Here is a 15,589-nt window from a genome sequence, read left to right on the forward strand (position 1 = left end):
GTTTTAAATTTGCTCCGTGTGTTATCGATTGGATTGGACTGTTACTCAGCTTATGACCTACCATGTCAGTACCCATATGTCTGCATTTTTTCTATGCGATATCTTGGGGGGGGGGGGAAATCCTTTTTTTTCCCAGAGCATAATTATAATAGAACATATGAATTGTCAGAAAATACAGAGGATAGACTCAGAAGAGTTCATGATATCAAGCTTTTATATGTTTGTAAAATAAATTATGTATTGTGTAAACAAAAAAAAAAAAAAAAAAGACAAACACTGCGTTCATTTTTCACTTATATTATTTTTGTACCATGTTGCCTTTTAGAAATGAAACCAAACAATTTACAAAAAATAAATAGGATATATCTGGAGAAAATAACACAAAGGATCCAGTATGTTGTGACCTGGACAATGAGATTGATTGTAAGGAAATAAAGTAATTTTAAGGCAGATTTAATATGTGATTGGCTACATAATCGCTTTTATGCAAGTGAAATAGCCCTATTTTTGCTATTTTGGAGCCATTTAACATGTTTAAAAGAACTATGTGCTGTGATGTGTAAAATAACATTTACAGAAGGGGGTCCTTTTAAAACAGATTTAATCCCTCATAGGCAAACTGGATGCTAATCACTTTTTGCCACAGGAAGTTGTCCTATTTTAGTCATTACATTTAACATGATGAAAAGCACCCAGAGTGCTGTAATGTGTAAAATAGAAAATATTATTTATTCAGTCATTTTAATGTAAATTTAATATTGTATATGAAAACTGGATGCTCTATTTACTTTTTGGGGATTGAAATAATCCTATTTGGACCTTTTCAAAGGCATTTCATATGAAAAAAGACTAAGTGTGCTGTGATGCGTAAAATTACATTAATAGAAAATAAAGTATTTTAAAGTCCGATGTCCTTCTTCATAGGGAAACTGGAAGCTATAACCACGTTTTGTTGAAAATATATATATATATATATTTTTTTTTCTACAATAGCATCCTGCATTGATGGCAGTGTTAATTTTTCATTGTTTTAAAAGTTAGACCAGAATAGAATAACAAGGCTATCCCATACAATCAACCCATGCCACAAACTTTATGTTCCAAATATTACGTTCAGGCTTAAAGTAAGTGTTGGTGACAAACATTTTCAAACAGATTTAAATGAAGAGGGGAAGAAAAGCAAAAAACGCATCGAGTATTCAGCAACAAACAAAAGTTAACGGGAGACGACCCTCTACTAAAGTCGTTCACATACTAATTGATGTTTTTTTTTGGTGGTGTTATTTTTGATTGACTGACCTTTTGCGAGTCACGCTGTTTCTTTAAGACCAACTCTGACGTCTTCATACGTCCGAACGCTATTGGCTATTGCACTTCCGTACATTTCAAGCAGGGAAGCATGGCAGCAGGAGAGCTTTGGAACCGGGTAAACATTCCCTATCCCTGCGCCACCTCGGCCGTCAAAATACAACTTGCTTCAAGAACAGGTCAGGACGTCACAACGGAACATGTCTCACTTTGCCGCGGGCTAATTCTGCTCGGCACGACATGTAAACAATGTCTAGATTGCAAACCACGTGGGATCGCGAGGATACCGATAACATCTATGCGTTGTTTTGATTTTGTTTTGCAGTTAGAATCGTCAAAGCCATTCAGCTGGAAAACGACGAGGTCCTCACCCTTCTTCATAATAAGATCCTTCAGACGGAGATCCGAGTCCTGTACGAGCTGATGTACATCCTGAACAACAGCTACAGGGGCAACAAGACCTTCAAGGGCTTACAGCGGGTGAGAACTGCTGCCAGAGACCCCACATTATGTTTCAGTGTCCCATTTAAATGCCAGCGATCTAACACCCATCGGTCTTTTATATTAGAATGTCAAAGTTGCAGACTTCCTAGTCATAATCTGAATTATTGATTGTATCACTGCATTATTGTGTCTAAATAGGCACATCGTGAGCATTGTACAATCCAGAGTCAAATTCCTCGTATGTATACCTAGCAAATAAAGCTGATTATGATATAGGCATGTCTTTTTTATGTCTTACAGGTTGAACAATGTATAAACAGACTGAAGAACATGAAGCTTGATGCTGCTCTTCAGGAGCTGGTAGAACTGTGCCCTAATCAGATCCAAATGTATGTTCCAGCTGATTATTGTTATTATTGCAAATATGTTCCTATTAGCCAACATACAAAAAAATTTGTGAAAGCATTTCATTCTCAAAACACAATGCAATAAAAAAACAACAATAATAATAATAATAATCATAATCATAATTTATTATTATTATTATTTATTATTATTATTTTATTATTATTATTACAGTTATTTGGCAACGTTTTGCTTTCAGCTGTGAAGAATGGTTCCAAACACAGTGGCTAATCTGCGTGTTTTGATTGTAATATTAAACAAAATAGTTATGATCATATTTTTTTTCACTGTAGTTGTGGAAAAAAAACAACAGAAAATAATGGCAGAATTGCAATTAATGAGGGAGTGTTGAAGATAAATTCTAGAGTCAGTTAATAGATTTTATTATAAAGCCAAAATCTGCAAAACAATTAGAAGTTGTTTGACTGTGATCATTCAGTAGATTAGCGTAATAAAAGATTAAATACATAAACCACAAATGTGTAAAGCGTAGAAGAACATTAACTGCAACATGCAAAATATGTACCATTGTATAAAATGTGTACACGTAACAGCAGCAGAAAGTCAGGCTGTTGAAATTTGGCGGTTCTGATTGGGATGTTGCTGTAATGATCGAAGCGGTTCGTAAAGTTCGTGGGGAGCATGTGAGGAGTCTCTGACAATGTTCAGAGCTCTGTTCCTCCACCTGCTCTGGAACAGATCCAGGAGAGATGGGGAGACATTCCTGTGACCCTTTCAGCTCCCCACTCCAGCATCCTCTGCTTGGCCTCGGCCTAGCATGTTCCATCTGGCTTGAAGGCGAAGGACAAGCTCGGAGGGGACTGTGCTTTTTCTGCAGCACCTCCCAAGCTGTGGAATGACTTTCCCTCAGGCATTAAACAAGCCTCTTCACTTTCTGATTTTTAAATTCCTTCTGAAGACCCACCTCTTTTCCTTGGCTTTTGACACAGTGTGAGATGTTGACTTTGGTTTACTGTTTTACTTTCTTTAATTCTATTACTACTTTTATATACCATTTTGCTTATTGCTTTATGATTGATCATTTTGTACCTCATTGTTGTGTATAGCACTTTAGTCCTTTGGGTGTTTAAGGTGCATTATAAATAGAATTGGTATGGTATACTGTATGTTCAAACTGTAATGATGTTTTCTTTATGGGTTCTTAGGGCGTTGTGCGAGGAGACAGGGGAGTGTGATGTTCCGAGTCAACCCATACTAGAGTGGACCTGTCTTAAAGTGCTGGGAGCTGGCAAGCTGCTGAGCTGCACTTTGTCTCGTTGCAGCGACGCTTTTCTGTATCCTATTTTGGAGTTCCCACTGTAATGCAGATCAAGATTAATATTGTTTTTTATGCATGCAGTAGAACCTAAAGAGCGTTTAAGACGTTTCTTGGAACCGTGGTGATCTGTATCCGTGTTAAGTGTCACTGTCTGCACAGTTTGGCCTCGTTAGTTTGTCCTTAACAGATTCTTCTTTCAGACTCGCAAACCAGCAGATGAAATGGGAAGAGTTTCTCGTGTTGAATTTGGTGTTAACCAGCATGCTCAGTCGCTTGTGGTAAGAAGATCTAATGTTGCACGTCTGCAGTTGCAAAAGATTTAAAGGCTAAGCCAGCAAAAAAAAAATAACTTTGATGTGCTGCTTCTGAGGTTGATTTGCCTCAAAAGTCAAGGGTTCAAGCTGTCAGAATTACAAGTTCAGTGGGGGCATAGTCTTTTTTTATGACTTTAAATTGGAAAGTCTGTGTGACATTACCAATATCTGTACTGATAAACCAAAAATCAAGATAACCATAATATCCTTAAAACCTCATTCTTAGCCCTAAAATCTCCTATTCTAACGGTGTTGCTCTATTGTCTGTGGATTAGGGTTATGGCTTTGTAACCCTTGAAAAACCTAGATTTATCATAGGCACACCTAAAAATGTAGGGGTAGAAACAGTGAGTGAAAATAGCTTTGCTGCTGTATTCAGCTCATCACATAGCCATTACTTTGCAGTTGAATGTCTGTCATTCACGGAGAAGTGATGTTTACAGAAAGACATCTGTCCCTTTTTTTTCTAGAGTTGTATACAAAAAATATAATAAGATCCAAAGATTCTTTATTGTTACCGCGTGTTACCGTGGTGAAATTTCTTTTTGGCCACTCCAGCCAGGAGTAGACATAAAAGACAAACAAACAGGCGATGAACAAGGGTTAGTGTTTTATTTGTGTTTGGTTTTTTTCCATTATAGAGTTCAAAAGATTAAAAAAATTTAAAAAGATGAAGATTTAAAAGTTTGTAAGAAAAACACAATGTCTATTTTGATCTACTCTAATGCATTACCATAGTAAAAAAAGAAAAAGAAACCTACTTAGACTATTACATGTTGACCTACCTATGTGTTTTTGTAGTAAGTAGAAAAATTGTAAAGTAGATTTGTTTTTCACAAGAATACTCTCTGCATTATAGTTTCTATTCCTCCTTAACAAGCAAAAAAAAGTATGCTGATGTCTGCTGTGGGACTGATGGCTGTTTACATAACACACAGGCATATTAAGTTAGTAAGTAAAAACTGGCTTTTCAGCTTCTTGGAGGAGTGTCCCATTTCTCAGCAGAATATCTGTACTACTACCTGAATTAGATACCAAGGAATAGAAAGACGGTTAGTGGTGAGGACAATCTTAAGAAATCTGATTGGCCTAAGCAGTCGGCGGTAAATGCTACCAAACTGTAACAACAGTGATGACGGCACACATTACTGGGGATTACTTGTGGAGACATTTGATGATCAATATGACAGACATGGAGGCCATCCAAACACCTCCTTTCAGCTTTAGAGTCTTTTCTCTGTGGGGCTGTAAAGTTTATAGCTTCGACACTGCTCTTCTGTGATTGATTTCTTTCAAGCAGGAGTACATAAAAGCCATTTCTGCCAAGTCTGGCAGCCGTTTTTATTGGAGCTAATTAACGCTGCGGGTAAAGACTTTTCCTCTGAAAATACGTTCTTGGCTTCCGGCTGTTGTATATTATACATTCAATAACTTAAACGATTTCAAAGAACATAGGAACATAAGGAAAAAAATGATATTGCCCTTAAGAAATGCCTGCTTTTAAAGTAAAATAATTGATCTGCTTCTTTTACTCCACCAGGGTGATTTTCCGCGGTTTACTGGTCAGCCTTTCCAAACTGTACCAGTGGCTCCTGAAACTCCTGGAGGATGTGGCCCAGGCCCAGCCGATGCCCTACCTCACCGACGTGGTCTTGCCAGCAGGTATGGCTGAGTTCCTGGGTCCCGCTGATGCTTTCGTGCTGAAGAGTCATCCAGCATTTCACGCTCGCCTCAAAGATCAGAAAGCGGACTCGCAGACAAGGAAGAAAGCTTCAGCTGATGTCAGAAACAAGAAACAGATGATCAATGTTACAGAAGACCTCGGGGTTTCCATTGGAAGAGGTATGAAGTCACCCGAGTACAAGCACAAGCAAACTGACCGACCAGATAGCCCTAATTATCAGGGGTTGTTTGCTAAATCTGTCTCTTCCTAACTAATTCTTATGTAAAAATCTGTTTGCAGGTGATGGTTTCGAATCTCATGTCAAGCCTTCTTTTGGCAAGGTTAGTGAAATAAGCCAAAGTTTTCTTCTTTTAATATCTGTCATATACGGTGCCCTCCACACTTATTTTAACCCCTGTTAAAGATGCCTTAAGATACTCTGTTACTGCAGTGTTATATTTTAATTAACGTACATTCAGTTTAAAGAAAACCCTACAGCTGGTTTTTTTTGTTTGTTTTTTTTACAAAGCCTTTTCATCATACTTTACATTTATAAGTTGGTCAGTGTATAAGAACTTCTGATTAGTAATGCACGACTTCCTGTGGCCCATTTCTCTTAGTCCTTAAAATGGGAAAGACTAGAGAACGCTTTGAGTAGATATTTGTGAATTTTTATTTACCTAACGATTATCTAATTTTGATCCCAAAGAGTAAGTTTGTGTCGGAAGGACTGAGAAACGATGCCAAGAAACAGAAGTTCAAGAAACAGGCGGAGGAGGCTACAACTTTTACACTCATGTCTGCCAATCTGGAGAAGATGATTCAGTGGTGCAGATCCGAAGGGATGAAGAAGACAAAACGTCTCCTCGCATTCCTGCGGCTGAAGTGCCAAAAGATGAAGTGTCTGGAAGCAGAAGGATACAAGTAAGATGAATAAAACATAAAACTGGTCGGCCATGACCTTCAGCTTCTGTGATGCGTTTCCAATGCTAACTGCTCTCATTATCTGCCCTTTTTACTTTAGCGTTCAGAGGAAGCTTCGGGGCTTCAGACAAGAAGTGTGCCTGGCTTTATCTCCCCAGGGATCAGCAGGGAGAACCTTTGGTTTTCCGGCGACAACAGCGAGGGTCGTAGGCCGAAGAACACGTTTTCAGTCACTCAGGAAAAGATTTATCGGATCTAGAAACAGGACTGGTGTAAAGACGACAGGACGACGCAAAGAAACTGAGCAGCAGATTTATTTTAAAGATGTCCAAAAAAGCAGGACTGCAAGCATGGCAGGTTTACAGACCACTAACTCGGGTAGCAAGGATGACATAGATGATATATTTGCAATTGCAGGCTTGTGACACACTTAAAATCAAGACTGAGATGACGATGTATGGCGAAGGTCGGTCGTCTGTGTAAAGTGCATAGGTGCTGCTAAGTATAATATTAGAACTTATATATTTACATTTTAAAACTTTGAAATCATTTTTTTAACCTAAGCCTTGAAACTATTTTTAACTTAAGCCTATTTCGTATTAGCTTAAAAGACTAAATGTGCAAGAGTAGAATGCAAATATTGTCCGTGTGGCAAGCTGTTTACATGCATCTCAGTAAGATCGTGTCTGAAAGCATAAAGCATTACAGATCAAATGGAAATGGACTTATGAATTGTATAGACAGAAAATAACGGTAATCAATGTCACTTTTGTTGACATTTCCAGTATCACAGGATGTTGGCCAACAATCAGAACTCATAATTATTTCCAGAGTCATCGGGTTGTCTTGTTGATGTCTTTGCAGCCTTGAGGCTCAGTACTTGTTGCCAAAGACAACATAGTTCATCTACTGTGCTGTTTATTTTTCTATGGAAATATGACCGTATCAAGTTGTAGTGATGGTTATTTGAGTGAGTCAAAAATATTTTTTTCTCCACGGTTGAAGCCTTGAAAGTCAGCTTCTTACATGTGAAGTCACTTAAACAATAAAGTGCTCTTCAAGATATAGACATGGAATGTAAAAGTGTCTGTAAAGTAAGCTCATTAACTAAAAATACTACATAGGAGTCAGATTCTCACCATTTACTGGATCACCAGTTAAAAATCCCAATAGCATGCACTTGGTTATGAGCTGCTTTAGCTATACCTTTTAAAAGCTTTTTTTTTAAGGCCCTGTGGATAAATGGCAGCATTAGTGTCGCATCAGTGCAAGAAGACTCTTTACTTCCCTCAGCCGGGAAGCATGGAATAGCAAATGCCTGACAACGAGTGGTTCCTCGTTCTAATAGCAAGTTATAGTAAACGAATGGTTCCTGTTCCGATGCCCTATTACTGTAAAATAAATGGTTCCTCTTGCTTCATATCAGTATTTAAACTGCTCGGTGCTTTGTTGGTAATGGAGAAGTCTTTGTGAATGTTTTGAGGCATTGCTTGTGTGCGAAATACTGTACTGCTGGTCCTAAAGCAAGAGGAAGAGAACACAAGCCTGTACTCGTGTGCCGTTTCCCCACCTTATAATGGAAGAAATGTAACAACAGAGACTCCCAGGTTGTGAGTGGCTTACGTATTTAGTGGCTTGCATTAGTACTCATGCCGTTTGAAGTTTTTCATATCAATATATTTTATTAGGATTTTCCAGGACTCCTAGGGAGTGTGGAATGTGCATATATCATTTTCCAGGTTGGAACAAGTATGGACCAAGAGTGTGGGTAAAAGTTAGATTTTCTAGAATTCTGTTCTTCCAAATTCTAGATTATAAAAATCTAATAATTCTTAATGCGGTAATTATAATATTGATTTCTTGTATTTTGACATGCTTTAACTTTCATTAGCCAAATCACACCTGAATGTTAACATTTTCCACATCTGTATTTTGTTTTTTGACATGACTGAATGCACACCAACTCAAAAATCTAAACATGACATTTTACAGTCTGTTTGGTGTCTAAGCAGCTTATGAGAGGTTTGGCAGAAATGAATAAACAGCATCATGAGGACCAAGGAACACACCTGACAGGTCATGGAACCACAGTAGGAAATGGCGGTTGCCGCTTTTTGCTGCAGGAATATTTCTGCAAGGACAGAGTAGATGGAGCTAAACGTAGGCCAATCTTTGTAGGAATTTGGAATGTTTGCAAAAGACTGAGGTGGAGGCTCGCCTTCCATCAGGACAATGAACATGCAGCCAGAGTTAAAGAATCGCTAACACCCACAAGATCTTCATGTGTTCAAATGGCCAATGCAAAGTTCAAACCTGAAAACTGAGGACCAGTAGTTGAGACATCTCAATCGTTTTCAGCTGTAATTATGCAAGAGGTGGTTCTATAAAGTATTGACTGAAATGAGTCAAATAAAATGCTTGTAACGGTTTTAAGATTAAAAAAAAACTGCACAATTATGCCCTACTGTGTCTATCTGTAAAGTACTTTGAGATTTGTGGTTGTATTGTGACAAAAGGTCAAAGTTCAAGGGCTATCAATACATTTGCGAGGCACTGTAACAAACAATGAGATGCTGCAGTCATGTCTTTGTTGTTTTCTGCTGTCACAGCAGCTACAAAAGAAAATTTCTCAAATATGCTGTCAAGTCCAAAGTTACAGAATGCCCTGTAGCTCAGCTGTAAAACATAAATCAGATTGTAAATTACAGAAGCTACGTTATGCTCAACTGCTATTCTGGATTCTAGATTCATGATCTTTAATCTAATCTTGACACCTGTGAGATTCTGTGTTTTCAGATTGTTAAATGGCATGATACGTTTTTATGAGTTGCAGCCATGACTGCTAGCAGTTGGTAACCGATTGTTTTAGAGCTATCTGTTAACATTTAACAGATATATCAGTAAAGTTGGAAAGGATTATTGTTCTAATGTGTTAATCTTCTTTTCCAAAGATCAAGGTGTAGTCATAAAGCTAGGATTTTACTGCTGAACTGAGTTTTGAATGCATATTGAATAAGCCAAAAAATAAAACCGAACTTCCATCTGAGTTGGTTCTGTATTTATTACACACACACACATACATATATATATATATATATATATATATATATATATATATATATATATATATATATATATATATATATATATGGAGTGTTTGTATTTCATGCAAAAAGCTTATGTTACTAAGATTGTTTAATTTTTTCTGCATTTTATGAGGGCTGAATAGTAGGCTACATTGTTTAGAAGAGCAAGAACGTTTCTGGTGCAAGGTTTGCCGTTGCAGACTTTTTGCTCTGGATTCGAGCCTTTAACAAGTTGTCACATTAATTCATAAACGGATCTGGAAGTATTTGCAGGCATGGCTGTTTGTGGTGATGACCTGGATAAGAGTGAAAGGTAATTTCCCCATTGCACTGCTGCATTAGGAATCTTACGACCAGAAACTACAGCATTAGTTTTGGACATTTTCATTTGTGCGTATGGGGCTTTCAGCACGATTCAGAATCCCTCTTTCACTTTTTGTTTTTCACAGTAAAGTGGACAAAAACAAACAAACATGCATTTCAGACTTTCAAAATTAGATTTAAAAGTCACAACAGTTCTGTTCCCACAACGTTACACAGATTTCTAAATTATATCAATAATTTGACCTGCATGCTTAAAAAAAGAAAAAAAAGAAGAAGCCACGTGAGGCGGTCTCTTTAACCGGAGCTGCGACTGATGCGTCACTTCCGGTCATCTGTTGTTTTCACTTCCGTAAGGTGGGGCTATTGTTACAGGAGCGGTCTGGATTCGGAGAACCAATGCGGCGGTCTGCGCTGGGAAGGCGGTCAGCTAGATAGCGTCAGCCGAGGGCAGCAGTCGGAACTACGCTTTGGTAAGGCGCTCGAGTCTTTTGGTGTGAGTAAAGCATTTGTGTTAACCGTGTGCCGGTTAACACAACTCTTAAAACATGACGTTAGAGCACCTTTATTCAGGAAGGGCGAGTGACCGTTGGAGCGAGAGTGCTGACCGTTCAGCGGAACACGGGCGTCTAAAAACTGCTAGTTAACGGATTACTGTGATGTAAAGTGTGCGTGTGGTGGTGGTGGTCAGCAAACTTGTTTATTTCTGACATAAAAAAAACGATTTAATAGTAAAATAATACTAACTTAACACCCGGTTGCCTTTACGTTAGCATAACCGATCCAGACGTTTTACCCATCGATGCCTTAGCGCCTATTTCCTTTTTTTTTTTTCGTTTATTTTTTTATTTTATTTTTTTTGCTAACTTGTGATGCGTTTTATGAATAAACGTTTGCGTTTCATTCAGTTTTTTCACCCCGTGGTTTTAAAATAGTGTTTTATTTAAGCAATAACGGTATTGGCGTCGGGTGACAGCCTGAGCTCGTGAGCTTTTCTATTAACAGTGTAGCATCCTAATTAACTAGTGAGTTTCTCGTAGTATAAGTTGTCAAAATCTGTTAAAATCAGAACTCTGAGTATAACTGTCACCGCTGTAAAGTTTTCACACCGCAAAGAAGACACGCCCAAAACTAGCCTCTGCTGGTATCCTGCCACCTGACCTACTATATCACTGATCCGTCTCCTTCTGCTGCCTGTAGGGTTTAAGTTGTTCATCCCAACGGATGTTAAGTCATAAAGATCCCAAAGGGCAAATGAATGCAAAGCCTGTTTAGTCAGACGGCAGAGGATGGTTGACATATAAACACGTAGAGATGCAGGCTGGCTGTTTTTTTTTCAGTGTGTGTGGGGGTGGAGGACAGGTTGGCAAAGCAGCCTCCGCTAACTAATGGCAGGTCCGTTTACGTAGCAGGGGAAGTGAAATGTGTGTTTCCCTTTCCAGATAAGTTGGTGCAGAAGTTGTTGTATTACAAGCTGCTGTGGAATGAACCGTGCAGTCATCCCCCCCATAAACAACTCGTGGACAGAACGCTGAGCCCAGCACATTTGCTGAGTTTTCTGGAGAAACCAGCTTAGGAATTGCTTAGCAGTCTTCTAGGGCTTGGCCTGGCTTTTATAAAGCTAATGCAGATTATGTTAGGTTTTTTTTTCCTCTCACATCAAACTAGGGGCTTACTCCTTTTTTTTTTTTCTTTCTGATTTGATTCAAAAGTTGCTTTCATCCAGTACTAAGCCACAAATGAAGTGGACAGAACAGATAACTTTTAATTTTGTTTCTTTCTGTAAATCTGCTTTTATTTAAGTCTATCCGTTAAGTTTTTTTTTTTTTTTTTTTTTGCCATAACTTAAAAACATTATATTGACATTTGCAGACATGCGGTCACACTATTTTTTTCCATATGGCCGTTTGAATCAAACCGCTTGGATGCTTCTCTGTTTACAATTGGAAATCATTTGAAAACTGTTTCTATTTTTTCAGCTGAACCATGATGTTATTTTTACTCAGCATGGGTTTCATTTAGTGTTCCTAAGTTTACTGTTCTTTTGCGCTGTAACTTGTCAGAGCACGGCAGACATTTTTTCCCCTTCATTTCTCCTCAGGGTCGGTCTGGATGGCTCTCATACATTTCAGACTTTGTGTCCACACGCAGAGAACCCTTATTACACTATTACACCGGTGTCTTCCAACTGTCTGATATCGCAGTTTGCCACGTTAACAGACTCATTAAACTTTCTGGTGACTATATATTAAATAGGCATGTGTGGTGCCAGGTTGGACCCCCTTTAGCCATCAGAACTGTCTGATTCTTCATACAACACTGCGATGAAGACATTCCTCAGTAATTCTGGTTCATATTCACTTCATAGCTTTGCGCACACATTTGTTGCAGATTTGTTTGCAGCACGTCCACAACGATGCAAATCTCCTACTCCACCTCATCCCAACGGTGCGCCATCTGACTCACGTCTCATGACTGTGGAGGCCATTACAGTACGTACATTGAAACCACTGTTCTAAAGTGTGCCAAGAAATCGTCCCTCGCACCCAAAATGACATTTTTGCATTGGGAGATGGTGTTCTTCTTACTGTTGTTGTAACGAGAGGCTTTTTTTTTTGCTACCGATGCGTTTCCATCGCCTCAAATAGCTCATCCCATCCTCCTCTGAGATGGGAAAAAAAAAAGCCCATCTGGAACCAGCAACTACCACATGCTAGTTCAAGTCATTTAAATCCTCTTACATCCCCGCTCTGATGTTCACTTTAGGCCTCTAGACTAGGGCTGGACGATAATTCAATACCAATATATATCGATCGATAGACATAAGTCGATGATAGAAAAAAAAAAAGGTCAATTAAGAAAGTTCAACAGAGTAACAGTTTTCCTTCCTTTTGTATTCTAGCAATGCAGGTTAATATTACAGTCATTACATTCTCTCAACCAATCACAAACGCAGACCCAGGAACCAGGCTCCGCCCCCTTCAAAGAACTAAAAGAGCATGCTTTCATTTTTTTTTTTTTTTATTTTAAACTTGCAGTTTTGGTAAAAAGCTGGTTTAATAAAGGGTTGAGTTTGAATTCAGTGTTTGTGTGTTCTGTATCTAAAAATAGGTTGCTAAGCGACAGCATAAAACGGCCAGGGCTGCACTTAAATGTGTTTTGAATTTGTTGATAATCATCGATATCGATGATTTATATTTTATCAATATGCTTTTTTTCTATATCGTCCAGCCCTACTCTAGACGATGGCCTCCATCGCTAAACAATTAAGCGGGTTACCGGGGTCCTCACAGGATTCCTTTTCAGCGTAACCGTGGACGACTGGTGGGGATGTGGGCCCTGGTGTGTCTATTGGCTGCTTCTCTGGATGCATTCCCACAGCGTCGCGTCACGTCGGGCAGCTTGAAGGGGGCTCTTCATCAAGCCAATAACAACTAGTGTTGGCTGACATTCGGGAGGTTCGCTGACCTTTCTATGTTGCCGTCAAACATCTGCGTTGTACGAAACAGCGTAACGGCCCGTTGTCGTCGCCCTCCGCCCGGCGTCCACGTATCTGCTTGCGTAATCTATCGTGGGCGAAAGTGGAAAGCGATGTGCAGCACAAACAACCACGCATCTCGAACGCTGGTCGCTGAATAGTTAAGCTGTAATTAACGAAGCCTCGGGGCCGACAACTTGCCATGAGAAATTTTAGTAACTGAGTAACTCGGATCATTCGAGGAATCCGTTTCAGCCCTAATGTAAAGTTGGTAATTGGAATCTGATCCTTCAGGGTTTTATTGCCAGGTGTAAATGGTTGTTTTTGGCTGTTTTTAGTGTCAGCCAGAACACCTTTTTAGTACCAGGCGTGAGCAGAGGTTTAAACGTTAGAGAAATTTGTTGAGGGCTAGGTCATCCGACCCCTGGCAATCATCTGCAGTAAGAGAGGAAGACGAGCTTATTGGTTCCAGGGCAGGGCTCAGCAATCTTTATAGTCCAGAGAGCCGTTTTTTTTTTTTTTACTCTTGGTCAAGCTAAACACAATTTTCAAAAGAGCTGCATAACTTGTGTGGCTCTTGACAAACTTTTCAAGACTTGTTTTCATTGTAAAATTAAAGAACCACAGTTTCTTCCTTCCTTTGTGGTTTTCCCCAGAAAGAAGAAATGAAGGTCCATGGGGGAAAAATGTTACATTGTATGTGACCTAATGAGGGGAAAAAAGGGGAAAACTTTCATCTGCCATTAGTTTTATTCTGCTGTTGATATTCTACCCAGATATTGCATCGAATCAATAGAAATCACATGGAACTAATTTTTTTTTTTTTAACCTTTGTATTTTAAGACGCTGTTCAGTTCTTTGTCCTTTTTGCCCCACTTTAGTTTTAAAGGCCATTGTTGAGGCCGATCAGACCCACCTGTGGCTCCGGAGCCGCAGGTTGCACACCCTTGTTTTAGCAGAAGGGATTGATTCAGACTCTCAGCTGACACATCGATGGCGCCGATGCATAGCTTCAGTTATCTTTGGTTGCTGAGGGCAGCCTCCCTCGTATACGTGTACCGTAGGCGGGGATGTCAGGAGGCTGGTACTGTAAAGCATAGCATCCTGTTTTCCAGCGGGAAGAGGAACACGTTATGCAAATATGAATCTGCAAAAACATTCAACCCTTTTTTTTTCTGCTTTGTTTATTCATATTCATTAATTCTCTCTGAGTGCTGGCAGCTGGTGCCTGTGGGCATGTTTAGCAAGCTGTGACAGACGTTACCTGTGGCAGTTGTTTGCCTTTTTTTAAAATCCAGCTTTGTTTCAGCATGATGGGGAACCTCTGTGAGGAACTGAGCTTTAGATCTAAGTTCACTGCTTCCATGGGCCAGATGCAGCTTATGCTCATTGTTTTTATTTCAGTTTTACCTAAAATAAATAATGGTGGTGGCATTCGTTGCGTCCTAATTGGCGGCAGCACAGTCTCCAATTTTAGTTCCCGTATTAATGTAGGAGACACCTGGCATCCCTCAGATCACTCCCCCCACCCCCCCGTTCCTCGGTCTCTTGGCTCTGTTGCTGATTTCTCCTCGCGCTTGCTCTGCGAACACACTTTGTAATCATGGCCACCCTTTCAGTGGGTTGTCTAAACTCCCAAATGTGTTGGTGTGCACATATTTCTGCTAATGCTCACACCCCCCCCAAAACAGACACGAGAATTTACACAACAACCTGCTGCCTGAGTCTAGGAATGCAAATCACTCGTTTTATTGTCGTCTTACTAAAATTCAGGAAACCTTTTAATGACTGATAATGCTCTGATTGAGTTGGACACGTGAATGCAAATGTCTCGCTGGCGTTCGGGACGTTGTCAGAATCGCTAACGAGCGAGCAGGCACTGTTGCTGCGAGAGCCATCGACGTAGAACTTGCCCACTTTCAAATTTCTACCTCATATTTCAACATTGTGTCATCCAAAAAGTGGCAAAGTGGAGACGGTGACTGCATCAACAGCATTCTGCATGACATTAAGCCTGTTATTGATTTGAGATCACATTATTCTTTCAACACTACACATTCTGAATCTTAACGATGACAAATTATCAAATCTGGTCATTCAAGGGTTTATTTTTTATTTTTTTACATATGACATGCAAAAATCATGCCAGTTTCACATGATTATCATTGAAACATTTTATTTGGTTTCCTTTCATTGAAAAACGCAACGCAATGTTTTAGTAACAGTCTCTCTATATTTAAGGAAAACCTATGATGGTTGTTTTGCATAATCTATGTAATCCATTATGCTATGTAATCATAGTTCTTGGCTTGTTTCTGTCCTGTTATTAAATAACTGGGCTTTGCAGCGCTCCATAAAAGTGCAGGA

General features: G+C 39.3%; 1 protein-coding gene across 1 annotated transcript; it reads left to right on the plus strand.

Moving 5' to 3' along the window:
- Positions 1–1,327: 1,327 nt before the first annotated feature.
- Positions 1,328–8,767, plus strand: nepro (nucleolus and neural progenitor protein). The gene is made up of 8 exons (XM_036138646.1): positions 1,328–1,487; positions 1,634–1,788; positions 2,053–2,141; positions 3,324–3,452; positions 3,637–3,714; positions 5,291–5,672; positions 6,123–6,337; positions 6,438–8,767. Exons 1-8 carry the CDS (start codon positions 1,400–1,402, stop codon positions 6,760–6,762), a joined length of 1,461 nt encoding a protein of 486 aa, XP_035994539.1. The 5' UTR covers positions 1,328–1,399; the 3' UTR covers positions 6,763–8,767.
- The last annotated feature ends 6,822 nt before the right edge of the window (positions 8,768–15,589 follow it).

The sequence above is a fragment of the Fundulus heteroclitus genome, chromosome 7, assembly GCF_011125445.2.
Source record: "Fundulus heteroclitus isolate FHET01 chromosome 7, MU-UCD_Fhet_4.1, whole genome shotgun sequence".
Taxonomy (NCBI): domain Eukaryota; kingdom Metazoa; phylum Chordata; class Actinopteri; order Cyprinodontiformes; family Fundulidae; genus Fundulus; species Fundulus heteroclitus.

What these genes read in the sequence shown, in the direction of transcription:
- nepro (XM_036138646.1), top strand. Translation starts at nt 1,400, where the DNA reads ATGGCAGCAGGAGAGCTTTGGAACCGGGTAAACATTCCCTATCCCTGC. An exon ending in CCTTCAAGGGCTTACAGCGG is followed by an intron (nt 1,789 to 2,052) that starts GTGAGAACTGCT and finishes TATGTCTTACAG; the next exon opens with GTTGAACAATGTATAAACAG. An exon ending in CGTTGCAGCGACGCTTTTCT is followed by an intron (nt 3,453 to 3,636) that starts GTATCCTATTTT and finishes TTCTTCTTTCAG; the next exon opens with ACTCGCAAACCAGCAGATGA.